Source organism: Chenopodium album, chromosome 1 (genome assembly GCF_948465745.1).
Source record: "Chenopodium album chromosome 1, dcCheAlbu1.1, whole genome shotgun sequence".
In the NCBI taxonomy this organism is placed as follows: domain Eukaryota; kingdom Viridiplantae; phylum Streptophyta; class Magnoliopsida; order Caryophyllales; family Amaranthaceae; genus Chenopodium; species Chenopodium album.
Window position 1 is genome coordinate 70,446,843 of NC_137834.1, and position 23,979 is coordinate 70,470,821.

General features: G+C 31.1%; 1 protein-coding gene and 1 pseudogene across 1 annotated transcript; both read left to right on the plus strand.

Annotated features, from left to right (window-relative positions):
* The first annotated feature begins 1,620 nt into the window (after positions 1-1,620).
* Positions 1,621-10,140, plus strand: LOC145635247 (uncharacterized). The gene is made up of 4 exons (XM_081686535.1): positions 1,621-2,132; positions 2,250-2,394; positions 2,464-2,505; positions 9,985-10,140. Exons 1-4 carry the CDS (start codon positions 1,621-1,623, stop codon positions 10,138-10,140), a joined length of 855 nt encoding a protein of 284 aa, XP_081542661.1.
* A 2,580-nt stretch (positions 10,141-12,720) lies between these two features.
* LOC145601571 (transcription factor RF2b-like) lies at positions 12,721-14,946 on the plus strand (annotated as a pseudogene).
* Positions 14,947-23,979: the final 9,033 nt, after the last annotated feature.

The window sequence follows — 23,979 nt, forward strand, 5'->3', positions numbered from 1 at the left end:
AAAGTCAAACACATTAAAACAAAGCTTTTTGAATCAAATGAAAGTCAAACACATTCAAACAAAGCTTTTCGAATCGAATGAAAATCAAATGCATTCAACAAATTTAATTGAAACAAAAGAAAGTCAAACACATTCAAACAAATCTTTTTGAATCGAAGGAAAGGCAAACACATTCAAACAAAGCTTTTTGAATCAAATGAAAGTTAAACACATTAAAACAAAGCTTTTTGAATCAAATGAAAATCAAACACATTCAAACAAAGCTTTTTGAATTTAATGAAAGTAAAATGTATTCCAACGAAGCTTATTGAATCAAATGAAAGTTTAACATATTCAAACAAAGGTTTTTGAATCAAATAAAAGTTAAACAAATTCAAACAAATCTTTTTGAATCAAACGAAAGTCAAACACATTCAAACAAAGGATTTTAGTCAAATGAAAGTCGAACACATTAAAACAAAACTTTTTGAATCAAATGAAAATCAAACACATTCAAACAAAGATTTTTCAATTGAATGAAAGTCAAATGCATTCAACGAAGCTTATTGAATCAAATGAAAGTCTAACACTTTCAAACAAAGCTTTTTGAATCAAATGAATGTCAAACACATTAAAACAAAGCTTTTTGAATCAAATGAAAGTCAAACACATTCAATCAAAGCTTTATGAATCAAATGAAAGTCGAATACATTCAGATAAAGTTTTTTGAATTGAATGAAAGTTAGAATCCAAACTTAGGCTGGTTTTATTCCTGGTAAACACATATCTCACAACATTCTTTTGGCTACTGAGTTGATCAAGGGTTACTCTCATAAGCATATCAGTCGTAGGTGCTTAATCAAAGTGGATTTAAAGAAAGCCTATGACTTCATTGAGTGGAGTTTCTTGGAAACTGTTTTAGCTGAGTTGGGATTCCCTAGGCTTTTTATTGGATGGATTATGAGCTGTATTACTACTATTTCTTTTTCTGTTCTTATTAATGGAGTTCCTTCCCCTCCATTTGCTGCTAAGAAAGGGCTTAGACAAGGTGATCCTATGTTCCCCTTTATCTTTGCTATTGGCATGGAATATCTCTCAAGGTGCTTACATGAGCTTGATAATTTTCCTAACTTCAATTTCCACCCTAGGTGTGAAAAGATTCATTTGAGTCATCTCATGTTTGCTGAGGATTTGTTGTTGTTTGCTAGAGCTGATGAATGTTCTGTCAAGTTGCTTCTTCAAGCTTTCACTAAGTTCTTTTTAGCTTATGGTCTTTCTGCTAATTTGGATAAAAGTGAAGCTTATTTTGGGGGGATTTCTGACCAAACTCAGGTTGTTTTGCTGCATATCTTAGGAATGGTTCCTGGTTCCATTCCATTTAGGTATTTTAGGGTACCTTTATCTTCTAAAAAGGTCATTATTAGGCAATGTAAGACACTTATTGATAGAGTTACAGCAAGGATCAATGGGTGGGATGCTAAGCATCTATCTTATGCCGGGAGGATGTAATTGATTAAGAGTGTGTTATTTGGGGTTCAGACTTACTGGAGTGAAATTTTTGTGCTACCTAAGAAGATCTTGAAGGAAATTGAAACTAGATTTAGGGTGTTCTTATGGATTGGTCACTCCAACCCCTCCAGGATGTCTCTTGTTGGATGGAATTCTGTTTGCTTGCCTAAAGTAAGTTTAGGTTGGAATGTTATTTCTCTCCCTGAGTGGAATACTGCAGCTATTTCTAAGCTTTTATGGGATATTACTCGTAAGGCTGACTCTCTTTGGGTAAAGTGGGTGCATGTCTATTATTTCAAGAACAAAAATTGCTGGGATGCTGCTATCTCTAAGGAAAGTTCTTGGGTTTTAAGAATAATTCTCAAATGTAGGCAGGTTATCAATGACATTGGTGGTTGGGATAAGGTGAGGAAAGAGCCTGGAGTGCAAATCAAGAAGATTTATAGGTGTTTAAGACCTCAAGCTCCTAAGGTTCCTTGGAAAAGATTAGTTTGTAATAGTCATGCTTCTCCAAAGTGTATTTTTATCCTTTTGCTGGCTTTATGGAACAGATTGATGACTAAGGACAGGATTCTGTCTTGGAATTTGCAATGTGACCCTATTTGTGTTCTTTGCCTTACAGCTGCTGAGAGTGTTAGTCACTTGTTCTTTTAGTGTAACTACTCTAAGAAAATCTAGCAGAGAGTTCTTGATCTTTTTACTTGCAGAAGAAATGTGCAAGACTTCAGTCATGAAGTTTCCTAGGCCCTCAAATTTTGCAGGAAGACTAAAGCTGCTGGAAGATTGTTTATGATATTTTTTGCTGAGGCAGTGTATGCCATTTGGATTCAGAGCAACAACACTGTGTTTACACGATGTTGTTTACCTGTAGAAGCTATTTTAAAGATGTTGTGTTCAGAGTTTCCTGTAGATGTTCTGATGCTAACAGAAAACTGCTTAATGTAATTTCTGCTTTTACTGTTTCTGTTTTTGCAGTTTGTTTGGTTGGTTGCTGGTTGTGTTGTTCTTAGGCTTTTTGTCTGCTCCTGGCACCTAAAACCCTTCCTAGAAGGTGGCTAGGTGCATGAGTCCAGTAGTTGTTCCTAGTCTCTCCTAGAACCCTTCCTAGAGAAGGTGGCTAGGAGTGTTCTAGGAACTGTTTTAGTGTTTGGTTAACCTTTTGGTCTTGTGGTGTTTGTAGTTGTTTTTACTTAACCTTTGGGGGCAATAACCTTGTGCTGTAATTTGAGTCCTTTTGGTAACAAAATTCCCTATTTATCAAATGAAAGGCAAACACATTTAAACAAAACTTTTTGAATCAAATGAATGTCAAACACATTAAAACAAAGGTTTTTGAATCAAATTAAAGTCAAACACATTCTAAACAAGCTTTTGAATTGAATAAAATTGAATAAAACAAATGAAAGTCTTACACATTCAAATAAAGCTTTTTAAATAATATGAATGCCAAAAACATTCAAAAAATTATTTTTGAATCAAATGAAAGTCAAACACATTCAAACAAAGCTTTTGAATCAAATGAAAGTCAAACACATTCAAGCAAAACTTTTTTAATCGAATGAAAGTTCATTGCATTCAACGAAGCTAATTGAATCAAATGAAAGTCCATCGCATTCAAACAAAGCATTTTGAATCAAATGAAAGTCAAACTTATTCAAACAAAGCTTTACGAATCGAATGAAAATCAAATGCATTCAACAAATTTAATTGAAACAAATGAAAGTCAAACACATTCAAACAATTATTTTTGAATCGAAGGAAAGACAAACTCATTCAAATAAAGCTTTTTGAATCAAATTAAAGTCAAACACATTAAAACAAAGCTTTTTAAATCTAATAAAAGTCAAACACATTCAAACAAAGCTTTTTGAATTTAATGAAAGTCAAATGCATTTAACGAAGCTTTCTTAATCAAATGAAAGTCTATCACATTCAAACAAAGCTTTTTGAATCAAATAAAAGTTAAACACATTAAAACAAATCTTTTTGAGTAAAATGAAAATCAAACACATTCAAACAAATATTTTTGAATCAAATGAAAGTGAAACACATTCAAACAAAGGTTTTTTAATCAAATGAAAGTGAAACACATTAAAACAAAACTTTTTGACTCAAATGAAAGTCAAACACTTTCAAACAAAGCTTCTTGAATTGAATGAAAGTCAAATGCATTCAAACAAAGCTTTTTGAATCAAATGAAAGTCAAACACAATAAAACAAAGCTTTTCGAATCGAATGAAAATTAAATGCATTCAACAAATTTAATTGAAACAAATGAAAGTCAAACACATTAAAACAAATCTTTTTGAATTGAAGGAAAGGCAAACATATTCAAACAAATCTTTTTGAATCAAATGAAAGTCAAACAAATTAAAACAAAACCTTTTGGATTAAATCAAAGTCAAACACATTCAAAAAAATATTTTTGAATCAAAGGAAAGTCAAACATATTCAAACAAAGCTTTTTGAATCAAATGAAATTTAAATGCATTAAACGAAGCTAATTGAATCTAATGAATGTCAAAACACATTCAAACAATGAATTTTAAATCGAATAAAAGTTAAATGCATTCAACGAAGCTAATTGAATCAAATGAAAGTCTAGCACATTCTAACAAAGCTTTTTTAATTAAATGAAAGTCAATATTATTCAAACAAAGCTTTTCGAATTGAATGAAAATCAAATGCATTCAACAAATTTAATTGGAACAAATGAAAGTCAAACACATTCTAACAAATCTTTTTAAATCAAAGGTAAAGCAAACACATTTAAACAAAGCTTTTTGAATAAAATAAAAGTCAAAGACATTAAAACAAATCTTTTTGAATCAAATGACTGCCAAACACATTCATACAAATATTTTTGAATCAAATGAAAGTCAAACACATTCAAAAAAAGCTTTTTTAATCAATTTAAAGTGAAAAACATTCAAAAAAAGCTTTTTGAATATAATGAAAGTCAAATGCATTCAAATAAGCTTATTTAATCAAATGAAAGTCTAACACATTAAAACAAAGCTTTTTGAATAAAATAAAAGTTAAAAATATTAAAACAAATCTTTCTGAATCAAAAGAAAGACAAACACATTTAACCAAAGCTTTTTCAATCAAATGAAAGTCAAACACAATCAAACAAAGGTTTTTGAATGAAATGAAAGTCAAACACATTTAAACAAAGCTTTTTGAATTGAATGAAAGTCAAATGCATTCAACGAAGCCAATTTAATGAAATGAAAGTCTAACTCATTCAAACAAAGCTTTTTGAATCAAATGAATGCCAAAAACAATCAAACAAATCTTTTTTAATCAAATGAAAGTCAAACATATTCAAACAAAGCTTTTTGAATCAAATGAAAGTTAAACACATTTAAACAAAGCTTTTTGAATTGAATGAAAATCAAATGCATCTAACAAATTTAATTAAATAAAATGAAACTCGAACACATTCAAACAAATCTTTTCAAATAAAAAAAAAGTTAAACACATTAAACTAAGCTTTTGGAATCAAATAAAAGTCAAACACATTCAAACAAAGCTTTTTGAATCAAATGAAAGTTGAACACGTTCAAATAAAGCTTTTTGAATCAAATGCATTCAACGAACTAATTCAATGAAATGAAAGTTGAACAACTTCAAACAAAGCTTTTTGAATCAAATGAAATTCAAACACATTAAAACAAATCTATTTGAATCAAATGAAAGACAAACACATATAACCAAGTAATTTGCGTCGGGCATTTGTTATGAAGCGAAGCAAATGTCTGACATATTTCAACTTATTTATATTTACGTCGCTTTTATAAATAGGAGCATGCAAATAACAATGTTGTTTGCGTCACTCGTTTATTGACAAGTGACGCAAATAACCTTTGTGAGTCAATTCCGTCATTTCTTTCTATACTCAGTGACGCAAATGACCATTACGACTTATATTAATTCTTGCTGCCTTTTGCTGTTCGAACTTCAATACTCCAAACCCTAGAAAATTCAACCCCAAAATTCCCAGAAATTCAACATCAAAACCCCAAAAAATTGATCGGTAAAACCCCTGAATTCCCCATTGCTGGTTTGCTGCTGTTCAACCCCCTAAACATCAGCTAATTAACAGTAATACCTCGAGAAATTCGTCTTCATAACCTACCAATTTGACCACTAATAAAAAATCCAAGAAAATGTGAGGCAAAACCCCTTATATTCGAGCAAATTCGAGCAAAAATCCCCTACTTTCTTGCAAAAATTCTACCCAAAATCCCCACGGAATTCAATTGCAAAAAATCGAGCAAATTACCTTAAATTTGAGAAAAATAACAATTGAAAGTTAGGGTTTGTACTCAAAAATATGGAATTTCGGCTCTATTGTTGCTGAAGTTGCATATGAAAAATCGATTTCAAGCAAAGGAAGACCTCTTCATCTCTTTTCTTTTTTATCATGTACTTCAATCTACATAGATATTTGGATTCAATTGTAAATTAACTTAGTTTAATCCTCCTATTTTGTTGTTGTTTTTTGCACGAATTCTAGTTTTACAAGCATGTTTATAAATAACATCTTTTTGGGGTTCATATTCGAATTAAGGGTTCATATTCGAATTTAGGGTTCATCAAATTTAGGATTTATACTCGATTCTAAGGAATTTTGGTTCCGTTTTGGTGAATTTATGTAGTTGATTTCACTATTTTGGTTCTGTTTTGGTGAATTTATGTAGTTGATTTGGTGAATTTTGATTTTACTATTTTATTGATTTTTCTCCAATCTGACTGTATTTTGTTTTATGTTTTGCTGCTCATTTTACTGTTTTTTAATCTGACTGTATATATATTTTATTTTATTTTTTATGTTTTGCTGCTCATTCTGGTTGATTTTTCCCCTGCTACTACTAAGAGAAGCTCTTTCCCTTTTTTTTTAGCTTAAAAATGTTCCATGATATACTTAGCCGTAAATAGATAAACTATGATATAGTGTTTGTATTGAAATAATATTACCAGGCCGTTTTGTTAAAAATAAATGACCACTCCTAGCCCTGCCTTACACCCCTCAAGAATATGAGCATCCGAGTTTAATTTAACACACCCAAGGCACGGTTTCTTCCAGCTTGTAGCAGCATCATTTTGTCTCAGAACAGAGGGGGGCAGCAGAACCTTTTTAGCATAGCCATTGTAATCATGAACTAGCCTTGCAAACCCCGCAGCCAGCAGCACACTATTCGGATTCTCACCTTGAAACATGAATAAATTCCTCCCTCTCCAAGCAGCCCACATCAGTGCGGCCATAGAACAAACTACTTTTGCATCATATTTCTTACAAAGCCATAACCATAGCTCTGCGAAATTATCATTTGGCGCATCTTCCAGGTTGGTTTTTTACTCACTGTAATGCCAAATTTCCTTTGCAACAACACACTCAAATAGAGTGTGATAAATGGTTTCATTCACACCACATAATTGGCAAGTAGCGTCAGTTGTAATGTGACGATACCTTAGTCGATCTTTCACTGCCATATTCTCCTTCACGGCACTCCAAAGAAAATGCCTTAATTTTGGTGGCCCTCTTGGTTTTTGTATTAAGAAAATCCTGATCGAATCGTATAAATGCCATTCTTGGTTTTTGTATTAAGAGGTTTTGCATATAATAGGCATCAATCCTCTATTCCTCTGCTAGTATACTTTATTAGAGGAACAACTATTAGTATTTTCTTGGAAAGGTAATGTAGTTGTTTAAATAATTGTAGAATATTATTTTTTTGCTTTGATGCTTCATTCTCAACTCTGATTGTTTATTGATTCATTGTATTTGATATCAGAAACTGGTGACTTTATTTAAATTGTTTGCAAGAGAAAAAGGAAGTGGACTTCCATTATGGACTTCTTCGACCGTGTTAGGGAAAATGAAGATTTTGTCCCTAAATTGAATTACGCTGGCTTCAAATTCCATATTATTTATTGGATTATTTTGTTATAGTTCTTAGGCTTGAAATGAACGCATTTGGTTTACCAACATTTGGGTTGGTCTGGTGCTTGTGTTATACTTATTAATGATGAAGAGGTCAATATTGTTTTGTTGTAAACTTATTTGACATGTTGCTAATACAAGGCGCCGTCATTCCCAAATTAATGAGTGGGCTAAAATACAAAGGAAATTATGTCGAAATTCGTATTTGATCTTATTATTTTTATTATGATTTTACTTTTCTGTCTTGCAGTATTGTATATATGAAGGGATACAGTTAACAAATTATAATGTTACTTTAATGTGTGGATTAAAAAAATTTGTCATGTGAATCACTCTTTAAAAAAGAAGCGATGCAAATAGCTCATTTTCTCTTCCTCAAACTAGTCATTTGCGTCACTCGTTTATTAAAGAAGTGACGCAAATATAAGAATATATGTTATTAAAAAGAGTCATTTGCGTCACTCGTTTATTAAAGAAGTGACGCAAATAACAAATATAAGTTACAAAAAAAGTCATTTGCGTCGCTCATTTTACAAACGAGTGACGCAAATAACTCTTATTTGCGTCGCTCCAATGAGCGACGCTAATGACTTTTGAGTCATTTGCGTCGCAAGTAGTTGCGTCGCGAGTAGAAGTGACGCAAATGCAGCTAAATGAGCGACGCAAATGAAGGTTTTTGTACTAGTGATTCAAACAAAGCTTTTTGAATTTAATGAAAGTCTAATACATTCAACGAAGCTTATTTAATTGAATGAAAGTCTAACACATTCAAACAAAGCTTTTTGAATCAAATAAAAGTCAAACACATTAAAACAAATCTTTTTGAATTAAATGAAAGAAAAACACATGTAACCAAAGCTTTTTGAATCAAAAGTCAAAACACATTCAAATAAAGGTTTTTGAATCAAATGAAAGTGAAACACATTCAAACAAAGTTTTTTGAATCAAATGAATGCCAAACACATTCAAACAAATCTTTTTGAATTAAATGAAAGTCAAACACATTCAAACAAATCTTTTTAAATCAAAGAAAATTTAAACACATTCAAACAAGCATTTGGAATCAAATAAAAGTCAAACACATTCAAACAAAGCTTTTGGAATCAAATGAAAATTAAACACATTCAAACAAAGCTTTTTGAATCAAATGAATGCCAAACACATTCAAACAAAGCTTTTTGAATCAAATGAAAGTTAAATGCATTCAACGAAGGTAATTAAATCAAATGAAAGTCTAGCACATTCAAACAAAGCTTTTTGAATCAAATGAAAGTCAAACTTATTAAAACAACAATTTTCGAATCAAATGAAAATCAAATGCATTCAACAAATTTAATTGATACAAATGAAAGCCAGAAACATTCAAACAAATATTTTTGAATCAAATGAAAGTCAAACACATTTAAACAAAGATTTTTGAATCAAATGAATGTCAAACACATTCAAACAAATTTTTATGAATCAAATCAAAGTCAAACACATTTAAACAAAGCTTTTTAATCAAATGAAAGTCAAACACATTCAAACAAAGGTTTTTTTAATCATAAGAAAGTCTAACACATTCAAACAAATCTTTTTGAATCAAATGAAAGTCAAACACATTCAAACAAAGCTTTTTGAATCAAATGAAACTCAAACACATTCAAACATAGAATTTTTAATCAAATGAAAGTCAAACATATTCCAACAAAGCTTTTTGAATCGGATGAAAGTAAAATTCATTCAACGAAGCTAATTGAATCAAATAAAACTCAAACACATTCAAACAAATATTTTTAAATCAAAGAAAATTTAAACACATTCAAACAATTCTTTTTGAATCAATGAAAGTTAAACTCATTCAAAAAAAGCTTTTTCAATCAAATGAAAGTCGAATAAATTCCAATAAAGCCTTTTGAATCGAATGAATGTCAAATGCATTCAACGAACTAATTGAATCAAATGAAAGTTAAACACCTTCAAACAAATGCTTTTTGAATCAAATGAAAGTCAAACACATTCAACTAGAGGTTTTTGAATTGAATGAAAGTTAAACGCATTTAACGAAGCTAGTTAATTCAAATGAAAATCTAACACATTCTAACAAAGCTTTTTGAAACAAATGAAAGACAAACACATTCGAACAAAGCATTTTTAGTCAAATGAAAGTTAAACACATTCAAACAAAGGTGTTTTAATCGAATGAAAGTCAAATGCATACAACGAACTAATTGAATCAAATGAAAGTCTAATATATTCAAACAAAGCTTTTTGAATCAAATCAAAGTCTAACACATTCAAACAAAGCCTTTTGAATCAAATTAAAGTCAAATGCACTCAGCAAACTAATTGAATCAATTGAAAGTCAAACACATTTTAACAAATCTTTTTGAATCACATGAAAGTCAAAAACAATTAAATAAATATCTTTAAAACTAATGAAAGTCAAACACATTCAAACAATGTTTTTTGAATCACTGACCTGCTGTACTGCTGCTTCTCAGCTGCTGTTGCTGTTGCTATTTGCTTTTCTCTGATGTCTGTGTTGTTGCTGTGCTGGTCTGCAGATAGTTTGCTGCTTTGTTGCTGGTTGTTCTGCTGCTGGTCTAATGCTGCTTTGTTGCTGTTCTGATAGCAAGTGTTGCTGCTGTTGTTGGAGTTGTTGCTGTGTTGTAGCTGGTTTTGATGTTGCAATGGTCTGTGTTGCTGCTCTTTTTTGCTGATGTCTATGTTGCAATGCTCTGATTTCTGGTTTTTTTTTGTCTTGTTGTTGCCCTTGGGTTGGTGTTTTACCCTCTTTTGTCTAGTCTTGTTGCTTTTGCAACTGAGTCTAGGAGGAGGTTTGCTTTTAAAGTTTACAGGGGTGGTGTGTTTTTGTTGTTGCTCTATGCTTGTCTCTGTGTTCTTGGGCCTTGTTTCCAGAACCCTTCCTAGAAGGTGGTTGAAAGCTTGTGCTCAGGGTGTTCTTGTCTCTTTCCCCTGTACCCTTCCTAGAAGGTGGCAGGAGATAGAGCTTGAACGGTTTGGTGTTTGGATGGCTTGTTTGTTTGGACTTGTGGGGGTTGGTGTTTATTATAACTTAGCTTTTGTAAGTTGTAACTTTTCCTTTTGGTAATAAAATTTTCTCTTATTTTCCAAAAAAAAAAAATATCAAAAAAAAATGTTTTTTTAATCAATTTAAAGTCAAACACATTCAAATAAATCTTTTTGAATGAAATGAAAATTAAATGCATTCAATGAAGCTAATTGAATCAAATGAATGTCAAACACATTCAAACAAAGCTTTTTTAATCGAACAAAAGTTAAAATCATTCAACGAAGATAATTGAATCAAATGAAAGTCTAGCACATTCAAACAAAGCTTTTTGAATCAAATGAAAGTTAAACTTAAACAAAGATTTTCGAATCGAATGAAAATCAAATGAATTCAACGAACAAATTGAATCAAATAAAAGTCAAACACATTTAAACAAAACTTTTTGAATCACTGAAAGTCAGCACATTGAAAAAAAGTTTTTTGAATCAAATGAAATCTAACACATTTAAACAAAGCTTTTTGAATCAAATGAATGTCAAACACATTTAAAAAAAAGCTTTTTTAATCGAATGAAAATCAAATGCATTCAACAAAATAATTGAATCAAATGAAAGTCAGACACATTCAAACAAATCTTTTTGAATCAAAGGAAAATCAAACACATTCAAACAAAGCTTTTTAAATCAAATGTAAGTCAAACACATTTATACAAAGTTTTTTGAATCAAATGAAAGTCAAACACATTCAAGAAAAGGTTTTTTTAATCAAATGAAAATCAAACATATTCAAACAAACCTTTTTGAATTAAATCACTAGTGGAAAAAGTTTCATTTGTAATGGGTTATTTGTAACGGGCAAAGCTATGCCCGTTACATTAAATACATTCGTAACGGGCAAAATATTGTCCGTGACAAATAAATATTTATTCGTAACGGACACATGGTGTCCGTTATGAATACTATATTATTTGTAACGTGCAAAATATTGTCTGTTACGAATAAATATTTATTGGTGTCCGTTACGATTAAATATTTATTCGTAACGGACACCATGTGCCCGTTACGAATAAATATTTATTCGTAACGGAAACTATGTGCCCGTTACAAATATTTGGCCCAGTTGAAAAGAGGAGCCCATGAAAAGAGAAGCCCATTATAAATTATTAGGGTTTCACACTCCTAGTCCTAGTCGTCAAACACTAAAATCCCACATATTTTCCCTTTCACTCTCTCTCCTCCTCTTTTCCTCCCCCTTCGCCTTCTCCTCCTCTCTTCACCCCAAATCGCCGACATCTCATTCCATTTGCCATATCCAAATTCTTAACTCTAACCCTATTTCGAATCACAATTCAATACTCTAACACTAGCAACTAACAAACCCTAGCAGAGAGAAAGCAATTGTGAAATCTAATGGTTGGGAAAATTTGTTGTCGCGAGAGCTACTAGAGCTTCAGCGAACATCAATGGCGGAAACAAACGCTTCTATGGAGGACAAGAAGCATGCTGAGCAATCTACTCACTTCAATTAAGGTTATAGGCTAGGTATAACCATATATCTTTCTTTGCTATTGGTAAAATCGTTGTTTCTTATGATTTTGCCAAGAATTTTGTTGCTTTATTTATATATTCAACTGATTCTCGACAAATTTCGTGTTATTTCTACTCTTTTGCATTTTTGCCTATGTGAATGTTCTTCAAATTTTGTTGTTTTGGATTATCTCAATAAAATTATGAATTATTTGTTCAAGTATTGAAGGTAAACACGAGAAAAAGAATTCTGCTTGATCTAGTGAATGTTACAACTTTACATTTTAGCTTGATTTAGTTACTGATCTAATTCTGCTTGAACTCGTTCTTGACTTGTAGTAATTTCTAAAGTTTATTTTTTTGCTAGTAATTCCATTAATTGAAGAAACTTTTTCAAATGATTTCTAAGGATATCACTAGCATAAAGATATAAGATAATGTTTGGAATTCATTTTGTTGTTGCAATTATCGTTTGAAGTTACGCTAAAAATGATTGATTTTGTTAATAGAAGAAATAGCCAATTTAAAACAGTATTCCAAAATTTTGTGTGTAAAGTTGTGCTAATTAGTGTGTATTGGAGCAAGCAGCTACTAGACATATCATTGCAGGCTGCTGTTTGCTTCAGCAAATTATGCTAGCGAGTTTATTTGGATTGTACAGAGACTGTTGTGTGCTTGAGTGGTAGTGGCTGTGTATTGTATATGCAGGAGAGACTTAGCGAGTTAAGATTGGTGTATTTTTGTGTTGTGTGTGTAGTATAAATGCTGCTTCCATAGGGTTATGTTGTAGTGCTTGTGTGGCCACAAGTGTGCTCGGTGTGACTTAATAACGAGTGTGGAGCCAGTAGGGGGCGTAAAGGGGTGTACGCCGTTAAAAACTGAAGCATTAGGACATTTAATGTGTGTGGAGTTGAAGGTTTTATCTTTACTGGATCAAAGCAAGTTGAAATTAGTATGTTTCCACTAAATACTCAGATTATAAATCATCTTCTTTAAGAGCTATAGACACTAGACTTGCTTGGTGTGCCAAAAGTTTCAACATGGTATATATAGACACTAGACTTGTGATTCATTTGGGATATATGCTCTTTCAATTATTGCCGCTGTTTTCCAATGAAAGTAGATTAATTAACATTGCATACCCTCTGGAAGATAATTAATGTTGAGCAGACTAGTATTTTGTTAAAAGGAATGAGATACGGGGGACAAAATTACCCAAGTCACCCATTTCTAAACTTCTTAGAACATTCTATTTTCAATATATGAGCATTTTCTTTCCTAGGTACCTGAGGGAATCAAAATTCCTCCGAGTCATTGAAATATATTATTGTTGGATCACGTCTAATTGGTACACATAATATGTTAAGTTAATCCTGTTCATTGGATGAGCTGCAAAAGTTTGATACTTTGATATGGTGAAAATTATAATATAGTCATAAGAGTTTGATACATTTAATTCTTGATTGGCTTTTATCTATGCCTTTACTGAAATATCTGCATATTTATCCATTCGTATGTTCGTGGCATTCTTCGTATGTTGTTTACTTTTCCGATTGGTAGATTGGCTTTTTAGTGACATTATTATCAATGGTTTAATTTTGGAGTGAACATTGTTACATTGTATTGCAAAGTAATGAGATGAGACTTCAGTGTTTCATGGGAATTTAACCAATTATTGTGGCTTTTTTTGTTGTCGGTGTTTCATATATCCAATCATTGCAATATGCACACTTTAGAGTATGTTTGCTTTATAATCATGTAACTTTTGGAAAATTAGGGCCCTTAATTGGTGGTTATTATGTTGCTTTCCTTATTTAGTGTACTTGTTCCTCATAGTGGTTTACTTGGCAAATCGGCAGTCTGATGCACGTTCCAAAGAGAGGAAAGCTCGATACATATTGGAGTTGGAGCGGAAAGTACAGACTCTTTAAACTGAAGCAACCACCCTTTCTGCACAACTCACCTTGTATCAGGTATTTTGCTGATATCACACCATAAGTAATGTAAAAGATCTGCTCTTAAATTTAGATCCACTTGTTCTTTCATTTAGATTACGGAGTACAAGGTTTTAGGATCTGGAAATTAAAAGTACTTCAAGGATTCTCTTGTGTGAACTTGTTGTGCTTACGTTTCTTTTAAGAATTTATTGTTTAGAAGGACACAACTGGCTTGACATATGAAAACACAGAACTTAAGCTCCGTTTACAAGCTATGGAACAACAAGCTCAGTTGCGAGATGGTGAGTCTCATGCCTTGTACAACATTAAACATGGATGGGATCAAAATTTAGGTTTGAACAGTTGATTTAGTTTGGAATTTAGCTGCCAATATACAAATTTAAGTTTTCAACTATCAAAATATCTTGATTTCCTTTTTTCAAGTAGAAAAAATATCACTAAATATATTGAACATGGCTTGACAGGTCTCTTGTTTTTGAATTTTGTTGGGGTATAGATCTTTAAAATCTGCACTTGTTTGTTTATTTTTTCAGCACTTAATGAAGCATTAAAGCAGGAAGTGGAGAGGCTTAGAATGCCCACAGGAAAAATGATGGGTCCTTCAGAATCATTTAACTTAGGGAAATAATAATAACTTGTACCATATGCATTCATCCAGTTCCTAGGCCAAAACCAACCCTTCAGAATTTATGCCGAATGATCCCTTGGGAAGATTACAAGGGCTTGACATTGGCAGCTGAGGAACACCCGCATTGAAATCTGAAGGTGGCTCGATGTCTGCCAGTGAAAATAGCACAACATTTTGACGTGATATTGAGGCTTTCTTTGGTGATCTTTATCACTTCTTGGAGCCTTTAATTGGGTGATAACACTTCAATTTTGTAGCTAAATTTCATGATTTGTCTAACCAAATCCATACTATTCTAATGATGTTAGATGGAATTTGCTGAGAATTTTAACAGGAAGTCATAAGTACATGTATATAGAAGAGTATAAAAAGCAAGTAGTAACAGTAGCATTTACATGATATTTTACTGCAAATATGCAGGTAATATTAGTATTGTTGCTTGTCAAGGAATAATAAGCCTTTTAGAATGTAATAATTTGGGTGGTAAATGGAAAAAAGAATAGGGGTATTTGTTTCTAGCACCTGAAATGCTAGTTACAAATGCCCCTAATTTTTTGTCTTATTCGGAGATTATTCGTAACGGACATTGTAAATGCCTGTTACAAATAACTACTTATTCGTAATGGACATTGTAAATGCCTGTTACGAATAACTACTTATTCGTAACGGACATTGTAAGTTCCCGTTATGAATAAGTAGTTATTCGTAACGGACGGTGCCCATTACGAATAATAATGGTCATCCGTAACGGCCACATACGTAACGGACGCTGCCCGTTACGGATGGGCCCTTTTTGCCCGTTACGGATGACCTTTTTTCCACTAGTGAATGAAAGTCCAACACATTCAAACAAAGTTTTTTAAATCAAATGAAACTCTAACACATTCAAACATAACATTTTTAATCAAATGAATGTCAAACACATTCTAACAAAGCTTTTTCAATCAAATGACATCCAAACACATTCAGACAAATATTTTTAAATCAAAAAAAGTTAAACACATTCAAATAAAGCTTTTTGAATCAAATGAAAGTCGAATACATTCAAATAATGCCTTTTGATTCGAATGAAAGTCAAATAAGTCCTATCTTGATTGAGCTTTCTTCTGCTCCTCCTTCTCAAGGAAGACCTTTCAGGTTTTTGAACTGTATAACAAAGTATGACCAGTTCCAGGATACTGTGAGGGATGCTTGGAGTGATCTTGTGCCTGGAAATGCTTTATTGAGAGTGTGGAATAAACTTAAAAATGTTAAAAGCAAAGTTAAGGCTTTGCACTTGAAGCACTTTGTAAGAACTGCAGAAAGGCTTGAAGCTGCTCTTGTTGACTTGGATAGCATTCAAAATGATATTGATGAGAATATTGATAGTCTGGAGCTTCAAACTAAGGAATCTGAGGCCATTGCTCAGGTTAAGTATTTGACTGGGATTCAGGAAAGAATTTTTAAAGAGAAATCTAGAGTGGAGTGGGTGAGATTGGGTGATGCTAATAATCACTATTTCTTTTCTATGATGAAGCAAAGGCACTCTAGAAACAAGATTAGCAAATCTTTTTGAATCAAATGAAAGTCAGCACATTCAAACAAAGCTTTTTGAATCAAATGAAAGTCTAACACATTTAAAAAAAGCTTTTTAAATCAAAGGAATGTCAAACACATTCAAAAAAAAGCTTTTTTAACCGAATGAAAATCAATTGCATTCAACAAATTAATTAAATCAAATGAAAGTCAAACACATTCAAACAAATCTTTTTGAATCAAAGGAAATCAAACACATTCAAACAAAGCTTTTTAAATCAAATGTAAGTCAAACACATTCAAACAAAGCTTTTGGAATCAAATTAAAGTCAAACACATTATACCAAAGCTTTTTGAATCGAAAGAAAGTGAAATGCATTCAACTATGATAATTAAATCAAATGAAAGTCTAACACATTCAAACCAAGCTTTTTGAATCAAATAAAAGTCAAACACATTCAAACAAAGCTTTTTTAATCAAAGGAAAATTAAATGTATCCATCAAATTTAATTAAATAAAATGATAGTCAAACACATTAAAACAAATATTTTTGAATCAAAGCAAAGTTAAACACATTAAAACAATTCTTTTTTAATCAAATTAAAGTCAAACACATTCAAACAAAGCTTTTTGGATCAAATGAAATTTAAACACATTCAAACAAAGGTTTTTGATTGAGTGAAAGTCAAATGCATTCAACGAAGCTAATTAAATCAAATGAATGCCTAACACATTCAAACAATGCTATTTGAATCAAATGAATGCCAAACACATTCAAACAAATCTTTTTGAATCAAATGAAAGTCTAACAAATTCAAAAAATGTTGTTTCAATCAAATGAAAGTCAAACACATTCAAACAAAGGTTTTTGAATCAAATGAAAGCCAAACACATTCAAACAAATATTTTTGAATCAAATGAAAGCCAAACACATTAAAACAAACCTTTTTAAATAAAATAAAAGTCACACACATTTAAACAAATCTTTTTGAATCGAATGAAAGGTAAATGCATTCAACGAAGCTAATTGAATCAAATGAACCTCTAGCACATTCAAACGAAGCTTTTAAAAACAAATGAAAATCAAACTTATTCAATCAAAGCTTTTCGAATTTAATGAAAATCAAATGCATTCAACAAATTTAATTGAAACAAATGAAACTCAAACACATTCAAACAAATCTTTTCGAATAGAAGGAAAGGCAAACACTTTCAAACAAAGCTTTTTGAATCAAATGAAAGTCAAACACATTCAAACAAAGCTTTGTGAGTTTAATGAAAGTCAAATGCATTCAACAAAGCTTATTGAATCAAATGAAAGTCTAAAACATTCATTCAAAGCTTTTGGAATAAAAAAAAGTTAAACACATTCAAACAAATCTTTTTGAATCAAATGAAAGTCACACACATTCAAACAAAGCTTTTTGAATCAAATGAAAGTCAAACACATTAAAAAAAAACGTTTTTTAATCAAATGAAAGCCAAACACATTGAAACAAAACTTTTTGATTCAAATGAAAGTTAAACACAATCAAACAAAGCTTTTTGAATTGAATGAAAGTCTAATGCATGCAACTTAGCTTATTGAATCAAATAAAGTCTAACACATTCAAACAAAGATTTTTGAATCAAATGAATTCCAATCACATTAAAACAAATCTTTTTTAATCAAATAAAAGTCAAATACATTTAACAAAGCTTTTTGAATCAAATGAAAGTCAAACACATTCAAATAAAGCTTTTTGAATTGAATGAAAATCAAATGCATCCAAAAAATTTAATTTGATCAAACGAACCTCCAACACATTCAAACAAATCTTTTTAAAATCAAAGAAAAGTTAAACACATTCAAACAAAGCTTTTTGAATCAAATGAAAGTTAAACACGTACAAACAAAGCTTTTTGAATACTTTGAAAGTCGAACACATTCAGCTAATGTTTTTTGAATCGAATAAATGTTAAATGCGTTCAACGAACTAATTGAATCAAATGAAAGTTAAACACCTTCAAACAATGCTTTTTGAATCAAATGTAAGTTAAACACATTAAAACAAATCTTTTTGAATCAAATAATAGACTAACACATTTAACCAAATCTTTTTGAATCAAATGAAAGTCAAACACATTCAAACAAAGGTTTTTGAATCAACTAAAAGTTAAACACATGCAAACAAAGCTTTTTGAATTGACCGAAAGTCAAATGCGTTAAACGAAGATAATTTAATCAAATGAAAGTCTAACACATTCAAACAAAGCTTTTGAATCAAATAAATGTCGAACACAATCAAAGAAATCTTTTTGAATCAAATGAAAGTCAAACATATTCAAACAAAGCTTATTGAATGAAATGAAAGTCAAACACATTTAAACAAAGTTTTTTAAATTGAATGAAAATCAAATACATCTTACAAATTTAATTGAATCAAATGAAACTCAAACACATTCAAACAAATCTTTTTAAATCAAAGAAAAGTTAAACACATTTCAAACAATGCTTTTGGAATTACATAAAAGTGAATCACATTCAAACAAAGCTTTTTGAATTAAACGAAAGTCAAATGCATTCAACTAACTAGTAGAATCAAATGAAAGTCAAACACATTCAATCAAAGCTTTTTGAATAAAATGAAAGTCAAACACATTCACAAAGCTTTTTTAATCGAATGAAAATCAAATGTATCCAACAAATAGAATTAAATAAAATGAAAGTCAAACAAATTAAAACAAATATTTTTGAATCAAACGAAAGTCAAACACATTCAAACAAGGCTTTTTGAATCAAATGAAAGTCAAACACATTCAAAAAAATGTTTTTTAATCAAATGAAAGCCAAACACATTAAAAAAAAACTTTTTGATTCAAATAAAAGTTAAACAAAATCAAACAAAGCTTTTTGAATTGAATGAAACTCTAATGCATGCAACTAAACTTATTGAATCAAATAAAGTCTAACACATTCAAACAAAGCTTTTTGAATCAAATGAAAGCCAATCACATTAAAACAAAACTTTTTTAATCAAATAAAAGTCAAACACATTTAACAATGCTTTTTGAATCAAATGAAAATCAACCACATTCAAATAAAGCTTTTTGAATCGAATGAATATCAAATGCATCCAAAAAAATTAATTTGATTAAACGAACCTCCAACACATTCAAACAAATCTTTTTGAAATCAAAGAAAAATTTAACACATTTAAACAAAGCTTTTTTAATCGAATGAAAATCAAATGTATCCAACAAATTGAATTAAATAAAATGAAAGTCAAACAAATTCAAACAAATATTTTTGAATCAAACGAAAGTTAAACACATTAAAATAATGCTTTTTGATTCAAATTAAATTCAAACACATTCAAACAAAGCTTTTTGAATCAAATGAAAGTCAACACATTCAAACAAATATTTTTGAATCAAAGGAACGTCAAAAAAATTCAAACAAAGCTTTTTTAATCAAATGAAAGTCAAACACATTAAAACCAAACTTTTTGAATCAAATAAAAGTCAAACACTTTCAAATAAAGCTTTTTGAATCAAATGAATGCCAAAGACATTCGAACAAAACTTTTTGAATCAAATGAAAGTCAAACACATTCAAACAAGGCTTTTTGAATCAAATGAAAGTCAAACACATTCAAAAAAACGTTTTTTAATCAAATGAAAGCCAAACACATTAAAACAAAACTTTTTGATTCAAATGAAAGTTAAACAAAATCAAACAAAGCTTTTTGAATTGAATGAAACTCTAATGCATGCAACTAAACTTATTGAATCAAATAAAGTCTAACACATTCAAACAAAGCTTTTTGAATCAAATGAAAGCCAATCACATTAAAACAAATCTTTTTTAATCAAATAAAAGTCAAACACATTTAACAATGCTTTTTGAATCAATTGAAAATCAACCACATTCAAATAAAGCTTTTTGAATCGAATGAATATCAAATGCATCCAAAAAAATTAATTTGATTAAACGAACCTCCAACACATTCAAACAAATCTTTTTGAAATCAAAGAAAAGTTTAACACATTCAAACAAAGCTTTTTGAATCAAATGAAAGTCAAACACGTTAAAACAAAGCTTTTTGAATACTTTGAAAGTCGAACACATTCAACTAAAGTTTTTTGAATCGAATAAATGTTAAATGCATTCAACGAACTAATTGAATAAAATGAAAGTTAAACACCTTGAAACAATGCTTTTTGAATCAAATGTAAGTTCAACACATTAAAACAAATCTTTTTGAATCAAATAACAGACTAACACATTTAAACAAAAATCTTTTTGAATCAAATGAAAGTCAAACATATTCAAACAAAGCTTATTGAATGAAATGAAAGTCAAACACATTTAAACAAAGTTTTTTAAATTGAATGAAAATCAAATACATCTTACAAATTTAATTGAATCTAATGAAACTCAAACACATTCAAACAAAGGTTTTAAATCAAAGAAAAGTTAAACACATTTCAAACAAAGCTTTTGGAATTACATAAAAGTGAATCACATTCAAACAAACCTTTTTGAATCGAGCGAAAGTCAAATGCATTCAATTAACTAGTTGAATCAAATGAAAGTCAAACACATTCAATCAAATCTTTTTGAATCAAATGAAAGTCAAACACATTCAAACAAAGCTTTTTTAATCGAATGAAAATCAAATGTATCCAACAAATTGAATTAAATAAAATGAAAGTCAAACAAATTCAAACAAATATTATTGAATCAAAGGAAAGTTAAACACAATAAAATAATGCTTTTTGATTCAAATTAAAGTCAAACACATTCAAACAAAGCTTTTTGAATCAAATGAAAGTTAAACACATTCAAACAAATATTTTTGAATCAAAGGAACGTCAAAAAAATTCAAAAAAAGCTTTTTTAATCAAATGAAAGTCAAACACATTAAAACAAAACTTTTTGAATCAAATAAAAGTCAAACACTTTCAAATAAAGCTTTATGAATCAAATGAATGCCAAATACATTCGAACAAAACTTTTTGAATCAAATGAAAGTCAAACACATTCAAACAAAGCGTTTTGAATCAAATGAAAGTCAAACACATTTAAACAAAGCTTTTTGAATCGAATGAAAATCAAATGCATCCAACTAATTCAATTTAATCAAACGAACCTCAAAATCATTCAAACAAATATTTTTCAAAGAAAAGTTAAACACATTTAAAAAAAGAATTTTGAATCAAATGAAAGTCAAAGACATATAAACAAAACTATTGGAATCAAATGAAAGTCGAACACATTCAAACAAAGCTTTTTGAATTGAATGAAAGTCAAACACATTCAAACAAAGCTTTTTGAATCAAATGAAAGTCAAAGACATTCAAATAAAGCATTTTGAATCGAATGAAACTCAAATGGATTCAATAAATTTAATTGAATCAAATTAAAGTCAAACACATTCAAACAAATCTTTTTGGATTCAAGGAGAGTCAAGCACATTCAAACAAAGCGTTTTGAATCAATTAAAAGTCAAATGCAGTTAACTGTGGCACTCATAAGTTAGTCTTTTAGGATTATTTCATCTTCCTTTTTATGCTTTCTTATCTTATTTTTGGTCCTTTTTCCTTTAATCCCTTTCCTTCTTTCTTTCCTTGTGTTTTTCGTGTTTTCTCTGTGTTTTCCTTTTATTTGGTTCTTTTTCCCTTTTATTCCTTTTCGTTGTTTGTTCTTGTAGGTACCTAGGATTTGTCTTTGCAAGGGAATCAAGATGGGCTATATTGACTAAGCAAGGAGGAAATAATCGGCTTAGAGAGGGCTCAGAGAGGGCATGGAGAGGGCATCAAGGCCTACCAGTCTGCCGCAGGCGCGGGTACTAAAGGCCGCGGGCGCGGGCTCATATGCACCAAATTGGCAGATTTCGACCATAAACTCTCCGCGGTCTGGCCGCGGGCTTGTTGCGGGCGCGGGTAGTTTGGAGAGCCCGCTCGTACCAGAGAGACCGCGACCCTCTGATCACCCTTTGGGAGCAGGGAATTTGCCGCGCTTTTGCCGCGAGCACGGGTGCTTTTGCCGCGGGCGCGGGCTAAAAGACCCGTGGGCGCGGGTGTTGCCCAGAAAGCCCGCGGAGTTTTTAATGGGTCCCGTACACATTTTTCCGCGGGCGCGGGGTTTATTGGAGCGGGCGCGGGAATCCCGTTTTTCTTCTTTGCCTATAAATACACTTGTAATTCCTTTTTGAAGATAACTTTTAGATAATTTTCATTAGCTTAATTTTAGAGAGAGAAGTTAGAGAGAAGTTCTTGGTATTGGATTTGTATTTCAATATTGGATCAACTGAGCTTGGATTTCTTCATTTTCAATCATTAATGTTAGTAAGATTTTCTTCTTCTAGTTCATCTCTTACTTGATTGATTTAGTTTCATCTTTGATTGTTTGTATTGCTTGGATGAATTGGATATTATAGTTGATATTGCTTTCTCTAGAATTTTGATTTAGAATGATGATAAATGCTAATTCTAGTGATTTGTTCTTGAGTTACACCATGATTAGTGAGTAGATTAGTTGCTAGGGAGAAGGGGAAGCATGCTTGATTGATAATTTGTGCTAGTTGATGATCTTTGATTGATTGAATTATTGCAATTAAATTGGTTGACATAGTTTTGCATGTGATTAACTAAATTAGGAATGATCAACCTATAAGATTAATCTAGATTGCATTGCATTTCTTAATGACATGACCCATCAATTTGAGAATTGCTTTAATTGATTGAGTTTGATTGTTAATTTCCTTGATTAGCCATTCATAGTGACCCCTATTTTGGCCTCTAGGAGATAGCTCTTGAACTCTCTTGATTGCTACTATTGTTTGTCCTTTGCAATGCTTGAATCAAATGAAGAAATTGTCGATTAGCACGATTATTGAATTAGCATGTGGAACCAATATCCCTATCATTTAGCTTATTGAATTACTTGATTAGTCTAATTTTTCTATCATAACACCAAGCATTTTCTCATTTCAATCTCCGAAATAGCTTGATTTAGGCTAAAGATAACACCAACTAACTCCTTTGGGTTCGACCCTATACTTTATTATATTTGTTTTAGGTTGGTTTAGGATTTTATAAATAGTGTTTGATTTTGGGATAGGCAATTAACGACTAGTTTATTCCTCTATCAAAATGGCGCTGTTGCCGGGGAATGAAATTGGTGCTTAGCTTTAGTTGTTGAGTCTATTTCATTTTAATTGAAAAAAAAATACAAAAAGATTTTGTTTCTTAAGGCTACATTTGTAGCCGTGCTAATAATAATTTCATTGAAGTTTTGCATGCATAGAGCTCGTGATCGATCCATTGTGCCTTTTGACCCGGAAATCCAAAGGACTATTTTAAGGAGAAGAATTGCTAGTGGATCCTTTGAATTTAGTTCTTCAAGCGAAGAAGGATTTGAAGAGGAACTAGGCATGGGAGATCAAACAAGAGTTGCTTTGAAAGAATTGGGAATTCCCGGTGCGTACAAGTTTGAGAGTGGAATTGCTCCACCTACAACACCGGCGAATGACTTCGAAATTAGGCCGGCTATGATCGCTTTGATCGAAAGGAGACAATATAGTGGAGCTAAGAATGAGAGTGCGTTGAACCATCTCAAGGAGGTCAAAAAGTATTGCAACACTATCAAAGTGAACGGAGTTTCTCAAGAATTCATCCGGCTAAAGTTGTTTCCATTTTCTCTCATAGGCCGAGCCTTGGAGTGGTTGGATAAGGAGGTAAAGCCAAATTCCCTTCGAACATGGGACGAAGTCACCAAGGAATTCTTGTCCCGATTCTACCCACAAAAGAAAACGGCTGAGGCTAGAGCTTTGATTCAAGGGTTCAAGCAAAGACCTAATGAAAGCCTCTACGAAGCATAGGAGAGGTATAAAGAGTACCAAAGGGAATG

What these genes read in the sequence shown, in the direction of transcription:
- LOC145635247 (XM_081686535.1), top strand. Translation starts at nt 1,621, where the DNA reads ATGTCTCTTGTTGGATGGAATTCTGTTTGCTTGCCTAAAGTAAGTTTA. An exon ending in GCTGAGAGTGTTAGTCACTT is followed by an intron (nt 2,133 to 2,249) that starts GTTCTTTTAGTG and finishes CAAATTTTGCAG; the next exon opens with GAAGACTAAAGCTGCTGGAA. An exon ending in TGTTGTGTTCAGAGTTTCCT is followed by an intron (nt 2,395 to 2,463) that starts GTAGATGTTCTG and finishes CTGTTTTTGCAG; the next exon opens with TTTGTTTGGTTGGTTGCTGG.